Source organism: Mirounga angustirostris, unplaced genomic scaffold (genome assembly GCF_029215605.1).
Source record: "Mirounga angustirostris isolate CCGP_5_RB_7025 unplaced genomic scaffold, mMirAng1.0.hap1 SCAF_17, whole genome shotgun sequence".
Classification (NCBI taxonomy): domain Eukaryota; kingdom Metazoa; phylum Chordata; class Mammalia; order Carnivora; family Phocidae; genus Mirounga; species Mirounga angustirostris.
Window position 1 is genome coordinate 41,292,807 of NW_026991725.1, and position 22,143 is coordinate 41,314,949.

Below are 22,143 nucleotides of genomic sequence, written 5' to 3' on the forward strand. Positions count from 1 at the left end.
GGGGTTATTTAGAGGTTTAACTGAGACACAGGATGTAAAGGGAGGCAGACTCCAGGGCTCTTGTTAGAGCCCTTGGCATGTGGCCACAGGGCCTTTGTACGTATCGTGTGTGCATCTAAGATGCCCATTTTAATGCTCTTGCTCCCCTCACCATGGACTTTGCGTCCTCCTTCCTCTGCTGCAGGGCTGGCTTCAGACCCAGGGAGGCGCCCCACACTCAAAAGGATCCTGTGCTGGGCTTAATGCTCTGCTGTCAGAACATTGAGCATTGAGCAATGAGCAATATCAGAGCATTGAAAATCCTCCATACTTTTTGAAGCAGGGGCCGGGCATTTTCATTCTGCACTGGGCCCTGCGCTCATTGTGGCCGGGTCAGCTCTCCTGGTTCTTTGCTCCATCCCTGCATCTACCCAGGATTGTTTACAGGGATCCCTGAGGCCCCCTGCACCTCCAGTTCCCCTGGGTAGGTGGGACCTCCAAGGCCAACAAATCGGAGACTCAGCCTAAGCTTTGCACCATCTGGAAAGAGAAAGCCTCACGCTTCAAAGTGAAGCCTCTGTCCCAGCCCCATCCGTTCACCTACCTTTGGACCCCTTCACAGAGCACCCACAGCATCTGTGCCTCGGACAGCCCGAGTGGAGGCACACAGGCAGGGGCTTTCAGCCGCCATCTCTCATCCTTGGGCCCTGGGCCCCGGGCTGGGGACCTGCCCGTCCACGGTGAATGGCCTTTGGGGCAGGCGGTGTTCTGGGAACAGGTAGTGCTCTGGCCAGTGGGGAAGCCGGAGCTGGAGCCTAGGTAGAGGCCTCCCCAAGATCCACCTGGGCCCGCGGGATTTCCCCAGGTGCCGTGGACACTCTCCAGGTACAGACCAGCCAAGGGTCACCTGAGGTCACCGGGTGGGAGGGAATGGGGACTGGTCTTTTCCACCTGGTCTCCCCCACCCCCGAAGCCTGGTCTGGCTGTGTCCCTCACACTGGCTTGCCCTCTCTGACTTGAGAATTTGCCCCACCCAGGGTCTGCCACAGTTCTCAAGGCGGACATCAAAGAAATGTGGGGACTACAGTCATCCCTCCCTCCCTCCTCCTCTCCTCCCCTCCCTCCCCTCCCCTCCCTTCCCCTCACTTCCCTTCCCCCTCCCCTCCCATCCCCTCTCCTTCCCTCCCTCCTTCTCCTCTCCTCTCCTTCCCTCCCTCCTTCCCCTCCCCTCCCTCCCTCTCCTTCTCTCCCTCCTTCCCCTCCCTTCCCTCCCTCTCCTCCCCTCCCCTCACTTCCTTCCTTCCTTCCTTCCCTCCTGCTTCCCTTCTTCTCTTTCTTTCATTTACTCCCACAAAATCAGTTACCAGACACCTATGATGATGTGGACACATAGTGCTGCTGGGGATGTCCTATAGTCGTAGAACGTTAGGGCTCACCCGGTTCACCCCCTCAGCTCGGACACCTGCTGCTTTCCTCCACATCATTCGCTTTCCCCACTGACCCAACTCTAGCCGTGGTTGCAGGGCTAGCCTGGATCTTGACACCCCCCCCACCCCGGGGTCACAGTAATTTGGGACACATAGCTCAGGCCGGGTGGGCCCCACAGATGCAAATCCTGGGCTTCTGCTGTTGCTAGAAGGAGACTCACTCTTCTGTTGGATTGGGATCCCGAGAGACATGGCTGTACGACTCTCCAGGGCATCTTGCAACCGTGCGGAGAGCCTGCTGAGGATGCAGCCAGTCCCCAGAAGCAGGGCGCCTGTCTTTGGCTGCTCCTCTGGAGGGATGAGACTTTCTGGAACCCTGAGCAAATCAACAAATGCTCCCGGATGTTTAAGCAGGCTTGAGCTCAGTTCTTGTTTACTTGAAGTCTAATCCTTAGCACCCCGGTGGACCCCTCTCCACATTCCTGAGAAGAGTGCCCAGCCATGGGGCCCACTGCTGGGTGAGGCAGCCTACTTGATTTCTGGAACATTCTGCCTTGGGAGAGTACTAATACTGGCCCGACGTCTACCATTTTACTTCTCTGACCTTTCTGCCCTTGGTCTTGGGTCGGTTTTTCCCAAACCCAGCATGCACTGAGTCCCGACCCTCGGAATGCTCTGCTGTCCCAGCTCAAGGACACCAGCTCAGAATCCTGGCTGGGGGCCACCGCCTTTTGCATCTCTCCAGAACCCCTCTTCCAGAGGGCCTTCAGATCCACTCTAGCTTGTCCTGCTTGACCCTCACCCGGCCCTCAGGGCCACCTCGCAGGGGCGAGGCAAACACAGGTAATGATGATTCCAGGGAGGGCGTTGGCGGTCCTCAGGGTGCCCCCAGGGATGGAGGCCTTCTGGGGATCAGTGAGTGACCATCAGCGGTGGTCCAGGAGGCAGGCAGGGGCATGAAGCAGAAAGAGGGGAGCAGAGTCCCCCAGGACGCTGGGAGAGGAGCCGTCTGAAGGGAGACGGGATAAGCGTCTGTCATTCTCTGTTGGGCCACAGCAGGGAATGTGAGATGCTGGACCCTCCAAGGCGCACGTCAGGGTCCCCTGGGGCACACAGTCTCCGGGTTGCGAAATGCATGCTAATCTCAGCCGCCAACCTTGGCGCCTGCTGACGAGCCACCCGGCAGACCACAGGAGGGGGTCCATTCGTTAAATGGGGAGACTATCCCAGAAATAAGGCCACTTGTGGGTCCTGGCCAGGCTCCCAGGCCAACGTGGCCAACACAAAATCTTTGGTGTTAGCTGCCCTGGACAGTGATACTCACCCCTGGGCTGAGAAACAGCTTGTAAGAAACCCAGGAGAGTCCCGCAGCATGGACCCGCTTGCCCGTCCACCATACTTTGCGACTGTTCACAAAGAGCATGCGGCTTCTCGCGTCTATCTTTGCTGTCCTGGAGTTTGAAATGGTGAGGAGAGCCCAGGTGAAGAGGCAGAAAAAGATGCATGTTGGTCTCTGCCCTCAGCTCCAGGCACCAAGCTCCAAAAACCCTTGCAATTTCCTAAGTGATAAGAGCACTAGGAACTTCTTTTGTTCTAGTATTTTAGTATTTGGTCTTTGACCCCCGGAGTTCCTGATGGGGGTGGGGGGGCGGGGGGTACTAAATCCCTTGGAATTTCCTAGGTGATAGGAGTGTCTTTTGTCCTAAAGAGGCGACTCTGGCTGGGCTCCGAGATGGGGACTGGCCACCAGAAAGACCTAGTCATGGTGGAGGCTTGGAATATTCAGCCCCAGCCCCCATCCTCCTAGGAGAGGAGAGGGGCTGGAATTGGATTAATGATCGATCGTGCCTACGTGAGGAAGCCTCCATAAAATCCCAAAAGTGTAGGGTTTGGAGAGCCTCTGGGTGGGTGAACACATCCGCGTGCCAGGAAGGTGAAGCTCCCCAACCTCATGGGGACAGAAGTTCTTGTGCTCAGGACCCTCCCGGACCTCGCCCTCCGCGTCCCCACAGCTGGTTGTTCATCTCTAGTCTTTGGCATATCCTTCATTATATAATAAACTGGTAAATGTAGATGTTTCCGTGGGTTCTATGAACTGCTCTAGCAAACGCTCAAATCCAAGGAGGAGGGCATCATGGGAACCTCTGATTTGTGTCAAGTCAGACAGAAGCTGTGGGTTACCTGGGGACGCCCTACCTGCAGCTGAAGTTGTGAGGTGGTCTCGTGGGACGGAGCCCTTGACCTGTGGGATCGGTGTCCAGGTAGATGGTATCAGAACTGACTTAAATTGTGAGACACCCAGCTGGTGTCCCCGAGAATTGCTCCGTGTGGGGGAGAGTGTGGCTGAGTCTGTGGGGAAGGGTGAGCAGCTGAGAACCGCCCCCCACGAGACGAAGACACAGACAGGAGCGCAGATGGGGCGGTGGCCCTTTGCCTGCGTGAGCTGAGGGCGATCGGAGGAGGGTGTCTGAGGGGGGAGATGGCTGGCATGTCTGTGGGGGAGGTGGGGGAGAAGGGACTAATGCAGGGCAGGCTGAGGAGGGGCCTGTGGTGCTCCTTGCCCCGGGGTGGCTCAGCGGGAGATGGATTTGGGTTTTGGGTTTTGTTCCACGCTGTGAATGAAGAGAGCAGGGAGGTGTGAGGAGAGCAGAAAGGTGGCTGCTGGTGAAGGGGGGGGGGGCTGTGAGCTGACCCAGGAAGGGAGCAGGACTTGGGGGGGTGAGGGGAGAATGTTGTTCTGCAGACCCCCAGATCTATGGCAGGAAAGCCCAGCCAACAAGTTCGGTATTTTGTGTAGCCAGATTGAGCTGCTCAGGTGTGGGGGAGCCGGGGAGGAGCCGGGTCTATCCGGGAAGCCCAGCAGAGCTGGTGGCTCCCCTCGGTCCCGGAGCAGGTGGTGCCCTCTGGCCCCCGGCCCTGAGCTTTGCTATGGCCGGTGGGGCTGATGGATCAGACTGTGTGGCTGGTTATCAGTCCAGGAGTGGGAACCATAGGCCATCCCCGGAGTCACCCCCACATCTCATCACAAGAGCAAAGTGTCCTGGGGATGGGCAGCCGGTCACCTCAGCTTTTTTTTTTTTTTTTTAAGATTTTATTTATTTATTTGACAGAGAGAGACACAGCAAGAGAGGGAACACAAGCAGGGGGAGTGGGAGAGGGAGAAGCAGGCTTCCTGCCGAGCAGGGACCCCGATGCGGGGCTCGATCCCAGGACCCCGGGATCATGACCTGAGCCGAAGGCAGATGCCAAACAACTGAGCCACCCAGCACCCCTAAAAGAATTTTTTAAAAGATTTACTTATTTATCTGAGAGAGAGAGCATGAACGGGGGGAGGAGCAGAAGGAGAGAGACACTCCCAAGCCGACTTCCCTCTGAGCATAGAGCCCAAAGCAGGGCTCAATCCCACGACCCGAGATTATGACCCGAGCAGAAACCAAGAGTCAGATGCTTAACCGACTGAGCCACCCAGGTGCCCTTCAATTTAAAAGATTTTTTACCCGCCCCCCCCAACAACCTGCTTCACTCTACTGGGTGTGAGCCCAGGTGGCTGGCCCAGATGTGATGGTGAAACTAGTCACACACCATCCTTGTGTCCGTCCATCTGTCTGCATCCAGCCAGGCTGATGCCTGGATCTACTCACACCCCCTCACCCTCCTCTCATACTCTTCCCGGCTCAGCAACTGGTAAACAAGGCCGCTAGTTACCCAAGCCCCAAGCAGTGCCTCTGCCCTGCCCTCTCTTCTTCTTGCACCCCACAATCGACCGGTCCAGCAGCAAAGCCTGCTTTCCCTTCAGAGCAGATCCAGAAGCCAGGCCCTCCTCACCCCTCTGCCTCTCCCCTGCAGGACAAAGACCTTCCACCTGGGGCTCTGTCCTCCACTCCCTGGGGTCTTGGCCCAACGGCAGCAGGAACAGGCTTCCTGAAACACAAACTTGACCATGTGCTTAGTTACTCTCCCGTTATGGGGCTCCAGCGTCTGCAGGTTCCTTGGGGGAAATAAACCAAGCTCCTCTCCAGGGCCTCCCAGGCCCTAGAGGGATTGAGCCTCTGCCCCTCTTCCCACCCCCCTCCCTGGGCTCCAGCCTCACTGGCCTCCAGCTCAGATGCCCCCTGTTTCTTCTGCTACCACCCTCCTCCTCTTCCAGGCCCCTCATGACCCCACTTCCTACCATCCAGGCCTCCCTGAAGCCCTGTGCTCTCAGCTCTAATCCAGAGAAATCCTGTGCTTTCCTGTGCCCCTGGGTTCCCCAGGGGATGGATAGTGATGGGTCTAAACAAGTCATACCAACCCCCTACTCTTTTGCCGGCGACTGATCTAGGGCGACCATGCAACCCAAGCTTGCCCATGAAGTGTGAGGGGAGGGTCTCTGAGGGCTTCTGAGACGTTCAAAGAGAAATCTGTTTTGCTTCCACCCTATTTCCTCTTACTCAGTGCCCTGTCCTGTGAGGGTGTGATGCTTGGAGCTACGGCAGCTCTTTTGTGCCCATGAGGAGCACCATCTCCAATACCAGGGTGACCACAAGTCTGGATTTGATTTCCCGTGATGCAGGACATTCAGCACTAAAATTGGAAAAGTTCTGGGCAGCAGGATGATTAGTAAACCTAAACTGGTGTCATGGAAGGACAGAGAGAACTTGGGCTCTTGCCGATATCCTTGAGCTTCCAACTGGCTCTGGAACCCCTAACCTTTGGACTTTTTGTTATATAAACAACGGGTATCTTTATGGTTTAAGACTCTGTTTTGTTACTTGCAGCTAAAATCACAGGCCTGAGAAGTTCACACCTCCCATCGTTTTTCACCTCTTGCCTTTGTGTGGTTCCAAGCACTGTACCCCCTGACCCCGGGACCCCCATGACTGCTGACGCTGCACTCACCCTGTCAGGCTGCGTCCCTACCACCCCTTCCCCAGGGTGGGAAAGTTTCCTGGGCTTTTCCTCAACAGGCTGCAAACATGCTCACCTCTGCACACTCGGTTTCCTTTACTCCTTCTTTCTGACATTTCTTGCACTCTGACTGCATCTCAGCTAACTGGGTGCTCACTGTTCCTCTTCTTGCCTGCCCACTCCACCCTCCCCCCCCACGCCCAAGCTACGAGCCCCTGGGGGGCAGACAGCAGACTTCCTCCGTCTCTCCCCCGCCCACTGCCCGCCATCCCAGTCTTGGTTGAACAGTCCGTGCCAAGTGTCTTCTTGGCCAGGAAATGATGTCAGGCCTGACCTGACTGTTTTCATTCCTGGGTGAGGGGCTCACTGAGCCCTCACCCAGTTCCTGAGGCCCCAGGGCCACCCTGCAGCATGAGATCCAGTCAGTCCTCTCCTTCCCTGTTGCTGACTCAGCTCCTTATCACATGTCCTGCCCCCAGCCTTCTTCCTGGGAGAGGCCCTGCAGGTGGGTTCTCCCCCTCTGAGGGAGGACTCAAGCCCTTCCTGTCTGGCTGCTTTCAGCAGTCCTGCTCCCCTCAGTTCTCTGGACTCACTTTCTCAGAGCCACACACCTACTTTGCCCATCCCTGCACCCAGGAGGTCAAGCGATTAAGGAGTCCCCACACGGGTCATTTCCTGATTCACCCCTGGTGCCAGGAAAATACTCTAGAGTGTCAGGAACAGCCCCGGGTCCTGTACTGCCCTGTTTGCAACTCGCTCCGGGACCCCTAGGCCACTTCCACCTTCCCCCTGGACCTCGGTCTCCTCCTCTGACAAGGGGACGCATCGACTCTATTTCAGGTCCTCTAATTCAACGGGGGGTGGGGTGTCTTTTGGCCAATACCCCGAGGCAAGCAGGGTTCAGGAGGGGAGCAAGGAGGACTGTGTGGGCAGTGTTAGGTCCAAGCTGGACATGGGACCCTAACCCCGGCAGGGCACCGAATGGCCAAGCCAGCCTCCCTGGAGTGGCTGCCCCTCTTCTAGGGAATCAGTGCTGAGGGGGGAGGTGGCCGGGTGTGGAAGCGATGCTGCTGGGCCACGGTGGGACTGGAGCCAGTGGGCTTCCAGGAAGGGAAGATAAAGATACCCCCTTCCCGGCAAGGCTGGAACCCTGAGAGGACAGGGATCCAGTTCCAGGCCTGTTGTCGCCGGGGGCAAGGGGTGGTGACCAGGAGGGCCTTGCAGCAGCTGGGTTGGGCTGGGTGCTGCCGGGGGCTGGGGCCCGGGACTGGACATCTATTGGCTGAGTGTCTGAGCCGGTGGGCGAGGTCAGGGCAGGGCCAGCGTGTTACTGGAAGCCCGGTGGCTCTGTCTGTCTCTCTGCCAAGCTGCCCACTGCATTCTTTGGCCTCCTATTTGCAGGCGAGCTCTGCGGAGGTCCCAGCCCCAGCCTGCCTTGAGCCTGGGTGCTGTTGTGCCTATGTTTTGGATCCCTTGAGCTGTTGTCTGGGACAGCGGTTGAGATGGGCAGCAGGGGGTGGGGTGGGCAGGACGCTAGGAAGGTAGCCGTGCTCCTTGGGAGCAAAGGTCACCTTTCCCTGTGCAGTTCTGGGAGCTCAGGTGACCCGGGTGAGGGGATCCCTGTGTGCATGTGCGTGCGTGCGAGAGTAGCACCGAGACCAGGGATCATAGACCTGAGTTTGCCCAAGTATTCCAGGATATGTAGGCAGGTGTGCAGGGCATGGGGGTGCCCAGAGGGGTGTACTGTCCTCCCAGATGGCAGCCCACATATTGGATTTGGGATCTGCAGTCACTGAGTGTGGGGAGTGACATGGACAAGCGGCTCTACCTCTCCCTGCTGGTAAGCGGCAAGTAGGGATAGGCCCCCTCGTGGGGGGGGCCGTGGTGAGGACACGCAGGTGGGACCCAGCGGGGCAGTGAGCTTGTAGGAGGGGCAGGACCAGCCCTTCCTGGCTTCGCAGGGAGTGCCTCAGGTTTTTCTCACTTCTGCAACTCCTCCCCACCTGCGCTTCCCGCACAGTCTACCTGATCTCCCCGACCCAGAGGGGATCTTGTTCTTCCTGCCTGGAATTCCAGGTCCACAAGCTCTCTTGACCGCTCCAATCTGGCCTCGGCACTCCCACCAGACCCTCCCCTTGAAACACAGGGACCTCTTCCGGGACCCGGAGCCCAGGGCATGGGGCAGAGGAGATCTGAGCGCCCAGCCCGCTGCAGGGGTGCCTGCCACTCATCTCCGCCCAACGTGGGGGCCTCCCCACTGCAGCCAGGTTGGGCTAGCCCCCAAAGAGACAGCAGCATGGTTCCGGGAAGCCTGTGCCGCCAGGGATGTGAGCCTGAACTCCCCAGGTCACTGTGGGGAGGGTTGGCAGCCAGCGAGCCGGCCATTGGCGGTCAGAGCCAGGGTCTCAGATGGCTTGGAGCAGGGTTTCCAGCCCTCTTCCAGGCTCAGCCCCCCAGGCCCCAGCCCCGCACCCCCTGCCAGGCACTGACCTCCCCAAAGTTCCCCCTCCTTCCTTCTTCCCTCCTCTAGCTCCCTGCTCAGCCCAGGGAGGGAGGCCCTGGGTGCAGGAGCCTTGATCAGACCCCCTGAAGTATCAGGGAGGTTTCTTCCCCCGTTTCTATTCCACTTGCTCCGGGACCTCCAAGCTTCAGTTTCCTTATCTGGATAATGTGGGTGGACAGCACCCCACGTGAGAGTCCTTCAAGGTTTCAGTGGGGGAATGCTGCATGGGGCCTGGCTGACAGCCACACACAGTACTGTATTAACCCCGTTTCACCCCCGTCCTCGGTCCCCCAGCTCTCACCTGAGGGAGCAAGTAAGCCTCACCTGCACCAAGACAGAAGCTCAGAGAGGAGAGCAAGCAGCTGGGGCCTGCAGCAGGGACAAACGGCCCAGATGGGATACCCCTCCTTTCCCTGGCCCCTTTCTGCAGGGCCCCACTTCCCCTGGGGTCCAGGGCCCAGTTTGGAGAAGCAAGACTGGGACCTGTGATTTTCTTCTCCCAGCTCATTCCCTGAGCCACATGAGGCAGGAGCCGGGGGTAGCCTCACACCTGAGAGCCTTGGGGTATGTTCAGAGAATTCCCTAGCTTTACAAGTGTCCCACTCTTCCCTCCATAGCCCTCTCCAAGCCCCCACCAGCCTCTGTCCCCTCTGCCATCCTTGTGTGGTGGCCCGTCTCCAAGATGGCCCCAGGGAACCTGTCTCCTGGTATTCAGTTGCTCCCACACTGAACCAAGCTGATCTGTGTGGCTTCTTCCATCTTGGTCTTTTGGCCCACTTGCTCTGGGGGAAGCCAGTCCCCCATTCCATGAGGATACTCCAACTACCCCATGGGGAAGCTCATGGGGAGAAGAACAGAGGCCTCCAACCAACAGCCATGTGTATGGACCACCTTGGAAGTGGGTCCTCAGCCCCATCCAGCCTTCAGAGGACTGCAGCCCCATGAGAAGCCTCAGGCCAGAAGGCCCAGCCGAACCACTCCCAAGTTCCGACCCACAGAAACTGAGCAATACTGAGCGATGGTTGCTCTGAACCAAGGGAGAGGTGAGTTGTAATCCAGCCAAAATAACCAGCAGGCCCTGGGAAATTGTACCCCAACCCAGTGAGAAGGGGGTCCTGGCCTTTTGTCCCTTCTGGTGCCTCTTCTCTCTGACACCTCAGACATCAGTGGGATGCTATGCTTGTTTTCTACGCTGTGAACAAATGATCACACATCTAGAGGCTTACACAACACATATATCTAATATCGGGCGGTTGCCTTAGGTCAGAGGTCTGAGGGCTGTTCAGCAGGGTCCTCTGCTTAAGATCTCACAGGGTTGGGCGCCTGGGTGGCTCAGATGGTTAGGCGTCTGCCTTTGGCTCAGGTCATGATCTCAGGGTCCTGGGATCGAGTCCCGCATCGGGCTCCCTGCTCCTTGGGAGCCTGCTTCTCCCTCTGCCTCTCTCTCTCTGTCTCTAATGAATAAATAAATAAAATCTTAAAAAAAAAAAAAAAAGATCTCACAGGGTTGCCATCAAAGTGGTGGCTGGGCTGGGTCCTCATCTGAAGCCTCCCCTGAAGAAGATCCGTTTCCAAGCTCTTTCCAGTTATGGGCAGAACTCCTTGCCTTGTAGCTGTGTGACTGAGGGCCTGGGGGTTTTGCTGGCTGGAGGCCAGAGGCCATCTTCAAGTTCTAGAGGCCACAGCTCCTGACCCCATGGGCTCCCTCAACACGGCTGCCCCCTCCCTTCAGCAGGGGGACCTTCTCGTTCCATTCTGCTGAGAGGCAGTCTTAGATATAACTATGGAGGGACATCCTGTCCCCTTTGCCGGGTTCTGTTCCTTAGACCCTAGTCCCAGCTTCTGCCCACACTCGTGAGGAGGCAATTATAGGGGGTATGACACATTGGGGTCCCTTTAGCATGTGTCCCCTGCAGTCCTGGCTCTGGAGAGGGAGAGGGTCTCTTCCCCGTGACATGGGTGTTCTGATCTCAGTCCAGCTAAGGCTGGTTTCTTAGGGTTTTTTTCCTGGTAAGATGGAGCAGTCTCATTTGACTCATCATATTCTTGAGATTAACAGGACTCTAACCCACCTGCTACGGAGTTGTTACTTTGTAGCTTACCATGTATCTAATTAGGTCCTTTGGTTCTTTATCTTACTTAGTGTCACCGCAATCGCACGAGCAGGTAGAATTGACCGTCTCTTCTCGGGCACAGAGCACGTGTGGCCAGTGGCCAGTGGCTCAGCTAGTAGCTGCTGGTCAGGACTCTGCAAGGCCCATGCGGACCGGCCGAGGCCTTCGGAAGGGAGTTGGCTCACATGATGAAAACACACAGGAGGAGGATGAGGCCTCGGGCACAGGTGGCTCCAGATTCACCAGCAGCGTCACCTGGAATAGGTCTCTGTCCATCCCTGCCTTCTGCTTCCCCTGCTGGGTTCCCCCGCCCGGCACGCTCTCCCTAGTGGTGACAGAGGTGGTGGCAGTAGATCTAGGTCAGCCTCAGCCTGCGCCCGTCTTGTCCCCGTGCAGTGCCGGGACCCTGTCCTGATTGGACTGTTCTGGGTCGTGCCCCGCCTCCAGGGCGCTGGGGGACATCAGTCCCATCAATGAGCCACAAAGACCAAGAATGGCCAAGGAATGGAAACCGGTTGCTCTTACTGAAGGAAGGGAAAGGGGTGCTGCTGGTAGGCAAGGCAAGGGGCGGCCAGTCTGGGTTCCAAGCCACTGTCACCGGACTCCAGGGTCGTGCTGTCAGTCCTGGGGCCTCCTGTGCCACCTGCATGACATGGAGCCGAAGTGAGATCCAGGTGTGTCTGGGATGCCGTCGGGGGGGGGGGGTGCTGACTCCCAGGCCTCCTGCCCCGCAGCTGCCCACAGGGAGCAAGCACCCCAAGGGCACCGAGGGCACAGAGGCTTTGCAGACAAGTGGGACATGGCGGGGAGGGACTGCTCCGTCTCTGTGCTGGGGACAGCAGAGGGGACAACTTAGGGACACAAAGCCAACAGGTGGCTTTATCACGATTTTTCCACCACCACGAGTTACTGCTTGGCGTGCATTGTGGGTGTGTTCAGTGCTTTAATGTTGAGGCAGCGCCAGGAGGAAAGGAAATACCGCCATCCCCTCGAACAGGGCGAAGGCTGAGGCTCCGAGGGTTCCAATGGGCTGCTCGTAGTCCCGCAGGCCTGGATCCGTCCATGCTGTCTCATTCCCTCAGAGGAGAGACAGAGGCCCAGGGAGGGATCAATCCCAGCTTACACACACACACACACACACACACACTGTCCTGGGCACCTCTGGACCCCTCTCAGCTCCCCTTTGTTTGACCGGCATTGTGTTTTTGAATAGGTAATAGTCATAGGTTTCAAAATTCAGATGTGACAAGTGTTGACTGAGAAAGTGTTGGCTTGGGGCCCCCAAAGATGTCCATACCCCAATCCCCAGACCTATGACTATGTCATTTTCTTTGGACAAAAGGGACTCTGCAGATGTAATGAAGGACCCCGAGATGGGAGAGTATCCTGGATCATCCAGGTGGGCCCTGAATGTGACCAGGAGGGTGCTTATAAGAGGGATGCCTGAGGCCAGAGAGGCGTGAGAAGGTGCTGTCTCGGGGCTCTGCAGATGGAGGGAGGGGGTCTCAGGCAGCTCGGCTGCCATCATAAATACCACGGATGGGGGCCTTCCACAGCAGACATTTATTTCTCACCGTTCTGGAGGTGGGAAGTCCAAGGTCAGGTCCAGTCAATGAGATTTTGGGTGAGAGCCCTCTGCCTTCCTTGCAGACGGCCACCTTCTCACTGTGTCTTCACCGGGGGGAGAGAGAGCAAGCTCTCGGGCCATTCTTCTTATAAGGGCACTAATAATAATAATAATAATGCACCTTTTCTTATAAGGGCACTAATCCCCTCTTAGGCCCCCTAAGACCTCATCTAACCCTAACCACTTCCCAAAGGCCCCACCTCTAGACACCTTGGCATTGGGGGTTAAGGCTTCAACATATGAATGGGGTGGGGGGATCCAAACAGTCAGTGCACAACAAAGGGGCCACAAGCCAAGGAATATGGGCAGCCTCTAGAAGCTGGAAAAAAGGCAAGGAAACAGATTTTCTTGTAGAACTCTTAGAAGGAACACAGTTCTGTGGATCCATTTGAGACTTCTGGTCTCCGGCGCTATAAGATATTAAGTTTGTATTGTTGGAAGCCACTAATTCATTAGAGCAGACACGGGGAAGGAATGCACCCCATCCCCAGCCACCTGCTGCCCCATCACAGAAGCAACCAAGGCTAAAGTTTGTTTTCAAATGTATCCTTCCATGTATATTTTGTGTATACCCAAGCATGTGCCCACACACCGCAAACACACACTTTCTTCCTTCCTTCCCCCCCCAACAAACCCCATAAACAAAGCACACTATACACACTATTCTGGGGGAGTCTGTCCTCCCAGTGACTGATTTACATATGGCCCCCACCTCTGGCAAACACATGCTGTCAGAACAGGAAGTATGCCAAGCCTGGGCTGGGAGATGCGGGAGACACAGCCCCTGCTCTTGAGGGGAGGTTGAGGCACTAACAAACAGGCCGCCAGGATGCCTGGGTGGCTCAGTTGGTTAAGCTACTGCCTTCGGCTCAGATCATGATCTTGGAGTCCGGGGGTCAAGTCCCGCATCAGGCTCCCTGCTCAGCAGGGAGTCTGCTTCTCCCTCTGACCCTCCCCCCTCTCATGTGCTCTCTCTCTCTCTCTCTCAAATAAATAAATAAAATCTTAAAAAAAAAAAAAAACAGGCCACCAGGGCTGGGAGGAGGGGATATGGAAGCAAGCACCTCCTACCTGTTGCTCAAAACTGGCTTCTGCTGGGGCCTGGGGGCCACAGGATGCTGGCAGGGATATGACGGATTACAAAGGGCAATGCTGGGGAGCAACACAGGTGAGAGAATTCTATAAACCAAATGGATACAAGTAAGCCTCTGAATAAGACGTGCAGACTACGTGAAAGCCAAAATGCGGGCTGTGATATTGTCCTACAGTCCTGAAAAATGTTACCATTGGGGGAAGCTGAGCAAAGTGTATATGAAATCTTTTCATATTATTTCTTACAACTACATGTGAATCTAAAATTAATACACACTTCAACTAAAAGAATTGATTTCTGGTGCCAAAGTCCAACTTGGGAGCCTCTCCGCCGCGGTCATGGCTGTCCACGCTTATAACAGGGGTTCCCCTCTATCAGCCCGAGCCCCTTACCGGTATCTCCAGGGTTAGCAGGAGACCCACCCTGCTGGGGCATTCAGCAAGGCTGGGCAAAAGCCGGAATGAATGCCCGAATGCACAAATGGACGCTCTCCAGGTGGGGCCAGAGGGCCATGAAGACTTGGGCAGGAAGGTCATCCTCCTTGGACCTTGGAGCAGGACGGCCCCTCAGAAAGCTAAGACCTCATGCCTGGCCTGAGACCTGGGTCCCCTTCAAATGAACACTGCCCAGTCACCAGCAACACCAAGGGACTCAAATCCTCTACCTGCCCTTTCCAGACACCTTGCAGTGAATTCAAGGTCCACAAGCAACACTTACCATCCCATCCCAAACTCCCACAAACTCCCCAGTCCCCACCTCTGATTCTGCCTGGGTGGCCCCCTGGAGTTACCCCTCCATTTTGCCATCCCCCCCCCCCCCCCGGAAGCCGGACCCTGTACCAGTGAGTCTGAGGCAGCTGTGGGGGAGGGAGTTGGTGGGGGGATGCTCAGACCCCGGTTTCTTCCAGAGCTGGGCCTCTTTTCCCTATCCCAGGTGAACAGAGGGCCCCCGAGGGGGACGAGAGGGGAGGAAACACTGCAGAGGGCTTGCAACCCCCTTAAGATTCCTGTTCTGACTCTGGCACCAGGCCCCCCCATTAGAACTCCTCTTCCGAGCATCCCTGGAAAAGGCAGAAGCTGAGGGCTGACACAGGCCACCTAGTGAGACCAAGAGGCCCCCCTGGTCTCTTCTTGCTTTAGGCTCCCAGGAAGGGGCTGGATCCCCAGCCCTCCCTACCTGTTCCCCCATCAGACCTCCCCCACATGGGGGGTGCTATCCCTGCACCTTCCCAAAGGCTCAGTCTCCCTGTCTCCCACCTGGTCTTTGTCCTCTCCCTCCTTCCCTCTCTCTCCCCACTAGCCTCCCAAATCAGGAGGGGGTGGCTGGTGAGCTGAGAGGCCCAGGAGCCTCCCCTCCCCTCGCCCCCTCACTCGCAGCCCCCGCACTGGAGACGCACATGGTGGGGCCACCCTGGGCTTGAGAAAGTCCCTGCTGCGGCTACTTTTAGTTCTTTCCGAGGAACTAGCCACTGAACCCCTTTTTAAAAAGCAGAGGCGGGGCAGGCAGAGAAGGTGCTAGTTTAGTGGGGAGTTGCTGGCTGGTCCAACCTCGGGTCAGTGGGCCCGGCAGGAGACCGAGGGTCCTCCGCGTGGCAGTTAAGCGCCGGCGTCCGGGGGTGTGCAGGTTGGGCCCTGGTCCCTGCTCCCCACGGCCCTGGGGTGGGGGTGGGGTGACTGTCGCTCTCATTTGCAGACCGGCAAGCGGGTCAAGAGAGCCGTTACCCGCCCCCCGCCCCCCACCCCCCACCCCCCCGCGAGGGAGGCAGGGAGCCATCCCGACAGGAGCCCAGGACCCTGTGCACGGCGGGGCAGGCGCGGTGCCCTGCAAGCGCTGACGCTGCGCTGGCCGGAGGGGAGCCGGGGGCGGGGGGGGGGGAGCCGGAGGGGAGCCGGGGGCGGGGGTGGGGGGAGCCGGAGGGGAGTCGGGGGCGGGGGGGGGAGCCGGGGGCGGGGGTGGAGCCGGAGGGGAGCCGGGGGCGGGGGGGGAGCCGGGGGCGGGGGTGGGGGGAGCCGGAGGGGAGCCGGGGCGCATTGATCGCTGGTGCGGACGCAGCCGCGGCGGCGGCCCGGCCGCAGTTCTCCGCGCCCGGCCGGCTGTCGGGAACTCGGGCCGGCTCGGCTCCGGCTTCCAGGAAACGCGCTCGGGCCGGGAGAGGCCGGGGACGCCGCGGGCCGCCTGGCGGACGAGGGCGGCGCGGGGTTGGCCACCCGCCCCTGGGCGCGGCGCGGGGAGCTCGGGGCCTCCGGGGGGACCCGCGGGGAAGCCGTGGCGCGGGAGGCCGGCGGCGGCCACGCGGAGCCGCCCCCCTTCCCGGGCCCTCGCCGGGTGGCCACCCAGGGGAAGGTGACGCGCCGCGCCGGGCGGGGGCGGGAGCCCGGCCGCAGCCACGTCCGGTCCTGCCCGGGGGTGGGGTGGGCGGAGGTGGGGGTGCAGGGGCCCGGGGCGGGCGGGGTATAGGGGGGTCTGCGTCCTGACCCGCGAGGAAGCCGCTCCCCGCCGCCTCCCACCGCGACACCGGGCTTGGCGCGCCTTCACTTCGGACACAGAAGGGTTTACTGGGAACTGCTCTGCGAAAATCCCTGGGTGCAGCCGATTGGGGCGGGGGGCACTGTTCTCCCATGTTCCAGAGCATGTCGATCTATTTATTTATAAAGATCATTTTATTATTAGGTGTGGATATTACGTACCCACAAAGGTTGAAATTTTAAAAGGATGAGATGAACTACAGAAATACGTTTCTTCCATTTGCGCATGGCTTGTCTTGCCCAAGTCCCACTTGGGAGACCTGGGTTTAATGGGGGCATGTGGACTGGGCCCGGAGCTAGAGAAAACACCGGCGCCCTTCCCACCCCCCCCAACCCCCACCCCCGCCTCCCATTCTCGTCCCTGTCTTCTTGCCCCTCCGGCCGGTTCCCACTTCATAGCCTGTGGTGCAGGGTAACAGATGGCAAGCTAGGGTACTGGAGGGTGCTCCGAGGTCTGGGTTCAAATGAGGCATCTGCTACTTATGGACATTGGGCCTCTCTGAGCCTCGGGTTCCTCTTCTGTAAAACTGAGGGGCTAGCAATCTCCCCCCTGCCTGGCGGAGTGCCTTGTTTGCAGGCTGCTTCCTGGCCTGGCTGTGCTACCAGATGGACACCCCTGAGCGACCCTAATGGCAAAGTGGTTAATAGCACTCCCCCCTCCCAGGGGCAGACAGGGTGACCATCATATAGATTCAGAGAGATCGCATTTATCACTGTGTCTGGCTTAGGATGTGGTCTGGGGAAGGTAACTGCTAGTAAAGTGTGTGTCACCAAACTGAAGGACCTGGGAAGGGAAGGCTTCCAGGAGGGTGGGTGGGAGAGAAAAGGGAGGGAGCAGAGTCATCAGTCAGTCAGTCAACAAATGTTAACTGAGCCCTGGCCCCAGGCCAGGAACTGTTTTAGGCAGTGGACCGTCAAGGAGCTCACTCAGCAGCTGGGGATCCCTCACAGCCCAGGGGGCCCCCCTCTGGGAGCGCTGCTTCCCTGAGGAGCCACAGAGCCACCATCAGCCCAGGGCGGAGGGGCTCCGGAGAGCTGGAGGGCCGCCAGGCCCACAGCTGAGGTGTGGTCCCCCTGGGCGGAGAGTGACTCAGGCCCCGCCTGGCCTCCCCACTGCCTGGGTTTGGTTTGTTTAAGAACAAATTAGTCACGGAGCAGGCAGCTTTCCCGAAAATAAAATGAGAATCCCCAGGAAACAGGGAAAATTGAAGGCAGGAGGGTGAGTCAGCACGTGCTGCCCCCAGGGCTCCACTTTCCAAAAGGCTAGATCCTCCTCCTCCCCCCTCTTCCCCCTCCTGGGCCTCCCTCCTCCTCCTGGGCCTCCCTCCTCCCCCCATCCTGGGCCTCCCTCCAAAGCACCAAGCAGGAGCACAGATTTCTCACCCCCCATCTCAGTGGGTTCTCCACCACTATACACCCCCTTTCGGTTTTACTTCTTCTCTCACTTTTCCCCTTGTCCCCTCCGGACTTGTCCCCCCCAGACCCCTCACTTGGAAGGGTTCAGTCCTCAGGCACACTCATGGACCTCCCATTCCCTTCCCCCCGGGTCCACCCATCCATCCGTCTACCCGTCCATCCATCCATCGTCTGCGTTCATTCATACCGACGGAGCACCCACCAGGGCCAGGCGCTGCGGGCGGGAGGAACACAAGCAGAGAAAGCCTCACCTCTCCCCCAGAAGGCTTCCTTGTGGGGAAAGGAGACTCCTGCGTGGGAGACGTTGCCCAACAACCGCAACTGGGCCCTGGGCCCATCCCCACCTCCCACTGCTCCTCTGGTCACTCCCTCCTCGGGGACAGGCAGAGCTAGAAGGAAGGACAATGCTTGAGACTTCTGAGCCCTCTGTCCCAGCCTCCCCCTGGGTCAGAGCGCAGGGCCTGGGGGCTGACCAGGCAGAGCAGGAGAGCCGGCCCTCCCCGTGCCCAGAGCAGAGAGAGCAGAGGTGAAGGGGCACAGAGCCGGGCTGTGTTTTGCATTTGAGGGACGAGCTCTGATGTCCACCTGTTCCCTTCCTCCCCATCCTGAGCCTCCGGGGGAGCAGGAGGCCAGGCCTGAACTTTGGATAGGACTCTGGCCATGCTCCTTCCCATCCCAAGCACCTGTGGTCAGCACGGACAGTTGTAGGCTGCAGAAGGGAGTCTGCATAGGGGAGCCAGGCACCTTGAAACCTGGTGTCTCAGGACAGTGCCAGCCTGCTGTGGTCTGGGGTCCACCTAGCCAGAGCAAGGGAGACCCCTGCATCAGGACAAGTCCCTGAGGGACCAGGGACACCTCTCACTGCAGCTCCCTATATGGCTACAGTGTCCCCCCACCCCCATCTCCCAGCTGGGATGACGCTCTTCCCACTCTGTGGGACCCCCAGTGCTACTCTCTCCCCAGACTCCTCTAACTCAGCCTGGCCCCTCAGGAGCAGGGGGAGACGGTCCCATGCCTGGGTCACGGACTGGGCCGGGCCTCCTGTCTCTCAGGTCACCGTCCAATCTCTGCCTGCTGTTCCTGATGAATAATTTAGCTGTTCGAGTTACAGTAAAGAGCTCTTCAGCTTCCCTTCCCAAATCGTTAAGAGCTGATACAAGACGCCTTGGTTCCTTCTAAGGAAAGTCCCTTTCCCAGTGAAGCTGAGCCTCCTGGGTGGGGATCTCCCCCTCCCCGCCAATCATTCACCAATTTCAGACAGTAACAGGGGATTGGTTTTGTTTCACTTTAATCTTGACTGTAAAAAATGGACCGGAGCATCAGGTGCCACTTCTTGGGAGCAGGCAGGTACCACCGTCCTGACAGGGGGGCTGGGGTGCTACTCTGGAAAGAGCCTTGGGGAACTAACAAGTCCCAGGTCCGGAGGATGAGCCCCTGTGGGTACGGCAGAGGCAGGAAGAGGCACTGCAGGAGCCTGGGAGGAAGGTGCGCGGGGCACGACGCCAACCGAATGGTGTGAGAGTGCACATGCATGTGTGTGCAGACACACGCGTGATGGTGCACACAGGTGCACGCGCATATGCATAAACACGTGCGCGCGGGCCACACACGTGAGTGTGCATCGTGTGCGTGTGTGCACAGGCGCGCGCGGGTTTCTATGAGCCGGGTGCCGGAGTGGTGGCTGGAGCGTGTGGCCGGGACCGGGTGGGGGTTTGCAGCCCTGAGACTGCTCCTGAGCTGTCGAGGAGCCCTACGTCCTCCAGCGATTTCAGAGCTGGGAGAGCTGGGTGAGGAATCTGGGTAGGGCTGGGCTCCGGAGCCCAGTCAGGTGACTTGCAGGCAGGCAGGGGAGGGGCTTTAGGAAGTGGTTGGGGGCGGGGGGGGGGGGACTAGGAAAGGGCAAGGGTGGGGACCTTGGCTGGAAGATCCAATGAAGAGTGAGGCAATATCCAGAGGCTGGAGCATCCGGGTTCCAGAGCCAAGGATGGCGGGAGGTGGGGCTCCGGGGTGATGGACCCCGAGGCTGTGGGCCCCGAAGAGCAGGGCTGCAGAGACCAGGCCTGATGCCTCTGCTGTTGGAGGCCTCCGGTGCCTGGCGGGGGCTGCGGTGCCGGGAGTGGGGGAGGGCGGGGGGCTGAGGTCGCGGGTGCTCCCCCCTCCCCCCCCCCCAGGCCCTGCAGCTGTGCTGAGGAGGAGGAAGGGGGAGGACGGGAGCCTGTGAAGTCACGCCTGGCGGCCGGCTCAGCCCGTGGCCGGAACCTCCGCCTCGCCAGCTGGAGGAGTCTGTTCTCCTCAGCCCTGTTGCAGGGACAGACTGCATCTCCCGTGGGCACCCCCCACACTCACCGCCCTGCAGCCTACACCTGATTCACTTCGGACCTGGACAAGCCGCCGCCTCCGCCGGGGGTGGGGGGGGGGCGGGGGGAGACGTTTCCGTGCCTGTCGGTCCTGGGACGCCCGACACAGGAGCGCACTGCTCACGCGAGGGGGGGTGGGGTGGAGACCCCTCCCCACTTCCTCTTTCCCCACGCTGTCACCATACCCCCCAACTTTGGGGGCTCCAGAGAGGCCCAAGATGAGGGTTTCTCTAGAGGGTCACTCCTACTGGTCCCACACATGCCAGGCCATGACCCTCGGGGGCTCGTCCGAGGAAGGGAGCAGCGCAGAGACAAATGCGCAAAGGCAGCTTCTGGGAAAGGCAGGACCGCCCCATCCGGGGTCTGCAGGTCGGGGAGGGTCCCGCGGGGATCCATCCGTCCTCAGCGCACCAGCGCGGGCCCTGGCCCCAGCGCCCTCCGGTGGAGAACTGTCCCAGCCCCCCGTGGGACAGGCTCTATCGCTTTCCTGCCTGGTGGGGCAGCCCTCGAGCACATTGGGAGGGCAGTGGGCACCGCCTTCCTCCAACAAGATGGCATGGTTTGCCCCATGAATTGTCCGGGGGTCCCCCCAAAAGGTGGTCCCAGCCCCGAGGCAGCCTCGAAGAGGCTCTCCTGCCCTCGGCTGACTCCTCCTCCCCCTCCTCTCTTTCCCAGAAGGCCTTGGGGCCCAGCTGTGACCCCGGCACCCCTGGCCAGAAGTGTGCCTGCTCCAGGCGCCCTGGGATGGTCTCAATCTGCTGCATCAGCGCTGCTCAGGCTTTGGCTAAGCAGGACCTGGAGAGAGGAGGGAGCACCCGGTAGGCCTTACAGGGCCCCTCTGGAATCACGACAGGAGGCCTTGGTAACCTCCCCGGCTTGGTTCCTTGGGGAAAACGAGGCGTCATTGAGCCCCACAGAAGGGAGGTTTCCTTGGAAAGGATCAGAAATGTTCTGATTTCTGGGCGCCTGGGTGGCTCAGTTGGTTAAGCGACTGCCTTCGGCTCAGGTCATGATCCTGGAGTCCCAGGATCGAGTCCCGCATCGGGCTCCCTGCTCAGCAGGGAGCCTGCTTCTCCCTCTGACCCTCCCCCCTCTCATGCTCTCTCTCTATCTCATTCTCTCTCAAATAAATAAATAAAATCTAAAAAAAAAAAAAAAGAAATGTTCTGATTTCCAAGCCCTTTTGGGGCCCCATGGGCTGCTCCTTGTTTCTTGGTGATAAGGAAGAGGAAGTTCGCTGTCTCCCTCCTTCCTCATCTCTCCCGCTCCCCGGGAGGCTCGTGCAAGGTGCCATCTGGCTGGTGGCAGCTGAGCAGAGCCCACTCACCCTCAACTTCTGTCCTCTCCTGGGTGGGGACCACAAGGGTTGTTGGGCTGTGGTGAATGGGTCACCTCTGTGGCTTCCCTCCCACCCCTGCCCACCTGTTAGCTCTCCTCTCCAGCCACAGTGGGCTTCTCCCACTGTCCAGAAACTTCCATTCTCTCCCTTACCCCTTGGCCTTTGAACATGCTTCTCCTAGGCCAGGCATCAGCAAATTTTTTTTCTGCAAAGGGCCAGATAGTAAGCCTTTGAGCGTCATCCACAGCATGAAAGCAGCCCCAGACGACTCACAATTTGCAAACTGATGAGTTCGGCTCTGTCCTGATAAAACTTTATGGGTATTAGAACTTGAATTTCGGAGCGCCTGGGTGGCTCAGTCGTTAAGCATATGCCTTCGGCTCAGGTCATGATCCCAGGGTCCTGGGATTGAGCCCCACGTCAGGCTCCCTGCTTGGTGGGAAGCCTGCTTCTCCCTCTCCCACTCCCCCTGCTTGTGTTCCCCTCTCTCACTGTCTCTCTCTCTGTCAAATAAATAAATAAAATCTTAAAAAAAAAAAAGCCCTAATATATTTTTTAAAAAGGGGGGGGCGCCTGGGTGGCTCAGTTGTTAAGAGTCTGCCTTCGGCTCAGGTCATGGTTCCAGGGTCCTGGGATCGAGCCCCACATTGGGCTCCCTGCTCGCGGGAAGCCTGCTTCTCTCTCTCCCACTCCCCCTGCTTGTGTTCCCTCTCTCGCCTGTCTCTCTCTGTCAAATAAATAAATATAAAATCTTGAAAAAAAAAAAAGAACTTGAATTTCATGTCATTTGCATGTGTCAGGAAGTAGTATTCTTTTTATTTTGTTTTGCAACCATTTGAAAATGTAAAAACCATTCTTTGTTCACAGGCTGAACAA

The 22,143-nt window shown here is 58.6% G+C and overlaps 1 protein-coding gene across 1 annotated transcript; it reads right to left on the reverse strand.

The window, feature by feature from the left end:
* Window positions 1-1,270: 1,270 nt before the first annotated feature.
* LOC135363011 (basic proline-rich protein-like) lies at window positions 1,271-20,369 on the reverse strand. Its single transcript, XM_064583182.1, has 2 exons — window positions 2,731-20,369; window positions 1,271-2,415 (listed from the first exon to the last, which is right to left on the reverse strand). Exon 1 carries the CDS (start codon window positions 16,260-16,262, stop codon window positions 15,348-15,350), a length of 915 nt encoding a protein of 304 aa, XP_064439252.1. The 5' UTR covers window positions 16,263-20,369; the 3' UTR covers window positions 1,271-2,415; window positions 2,731-15,347.
* Window positions 20,370-22,143: the final 1,774 nt, after the last annotated feature.

What these genes read in the sequence shown, in the direction of transcription:
- LOC135363011 (XM_064583182.1), bottom strand. Translation starts at nt 16,262, where the DNA reads ATGCTCTGGAACATGGGAGAACAGTGCCCCCCGCCCCAATCGGCTGCA.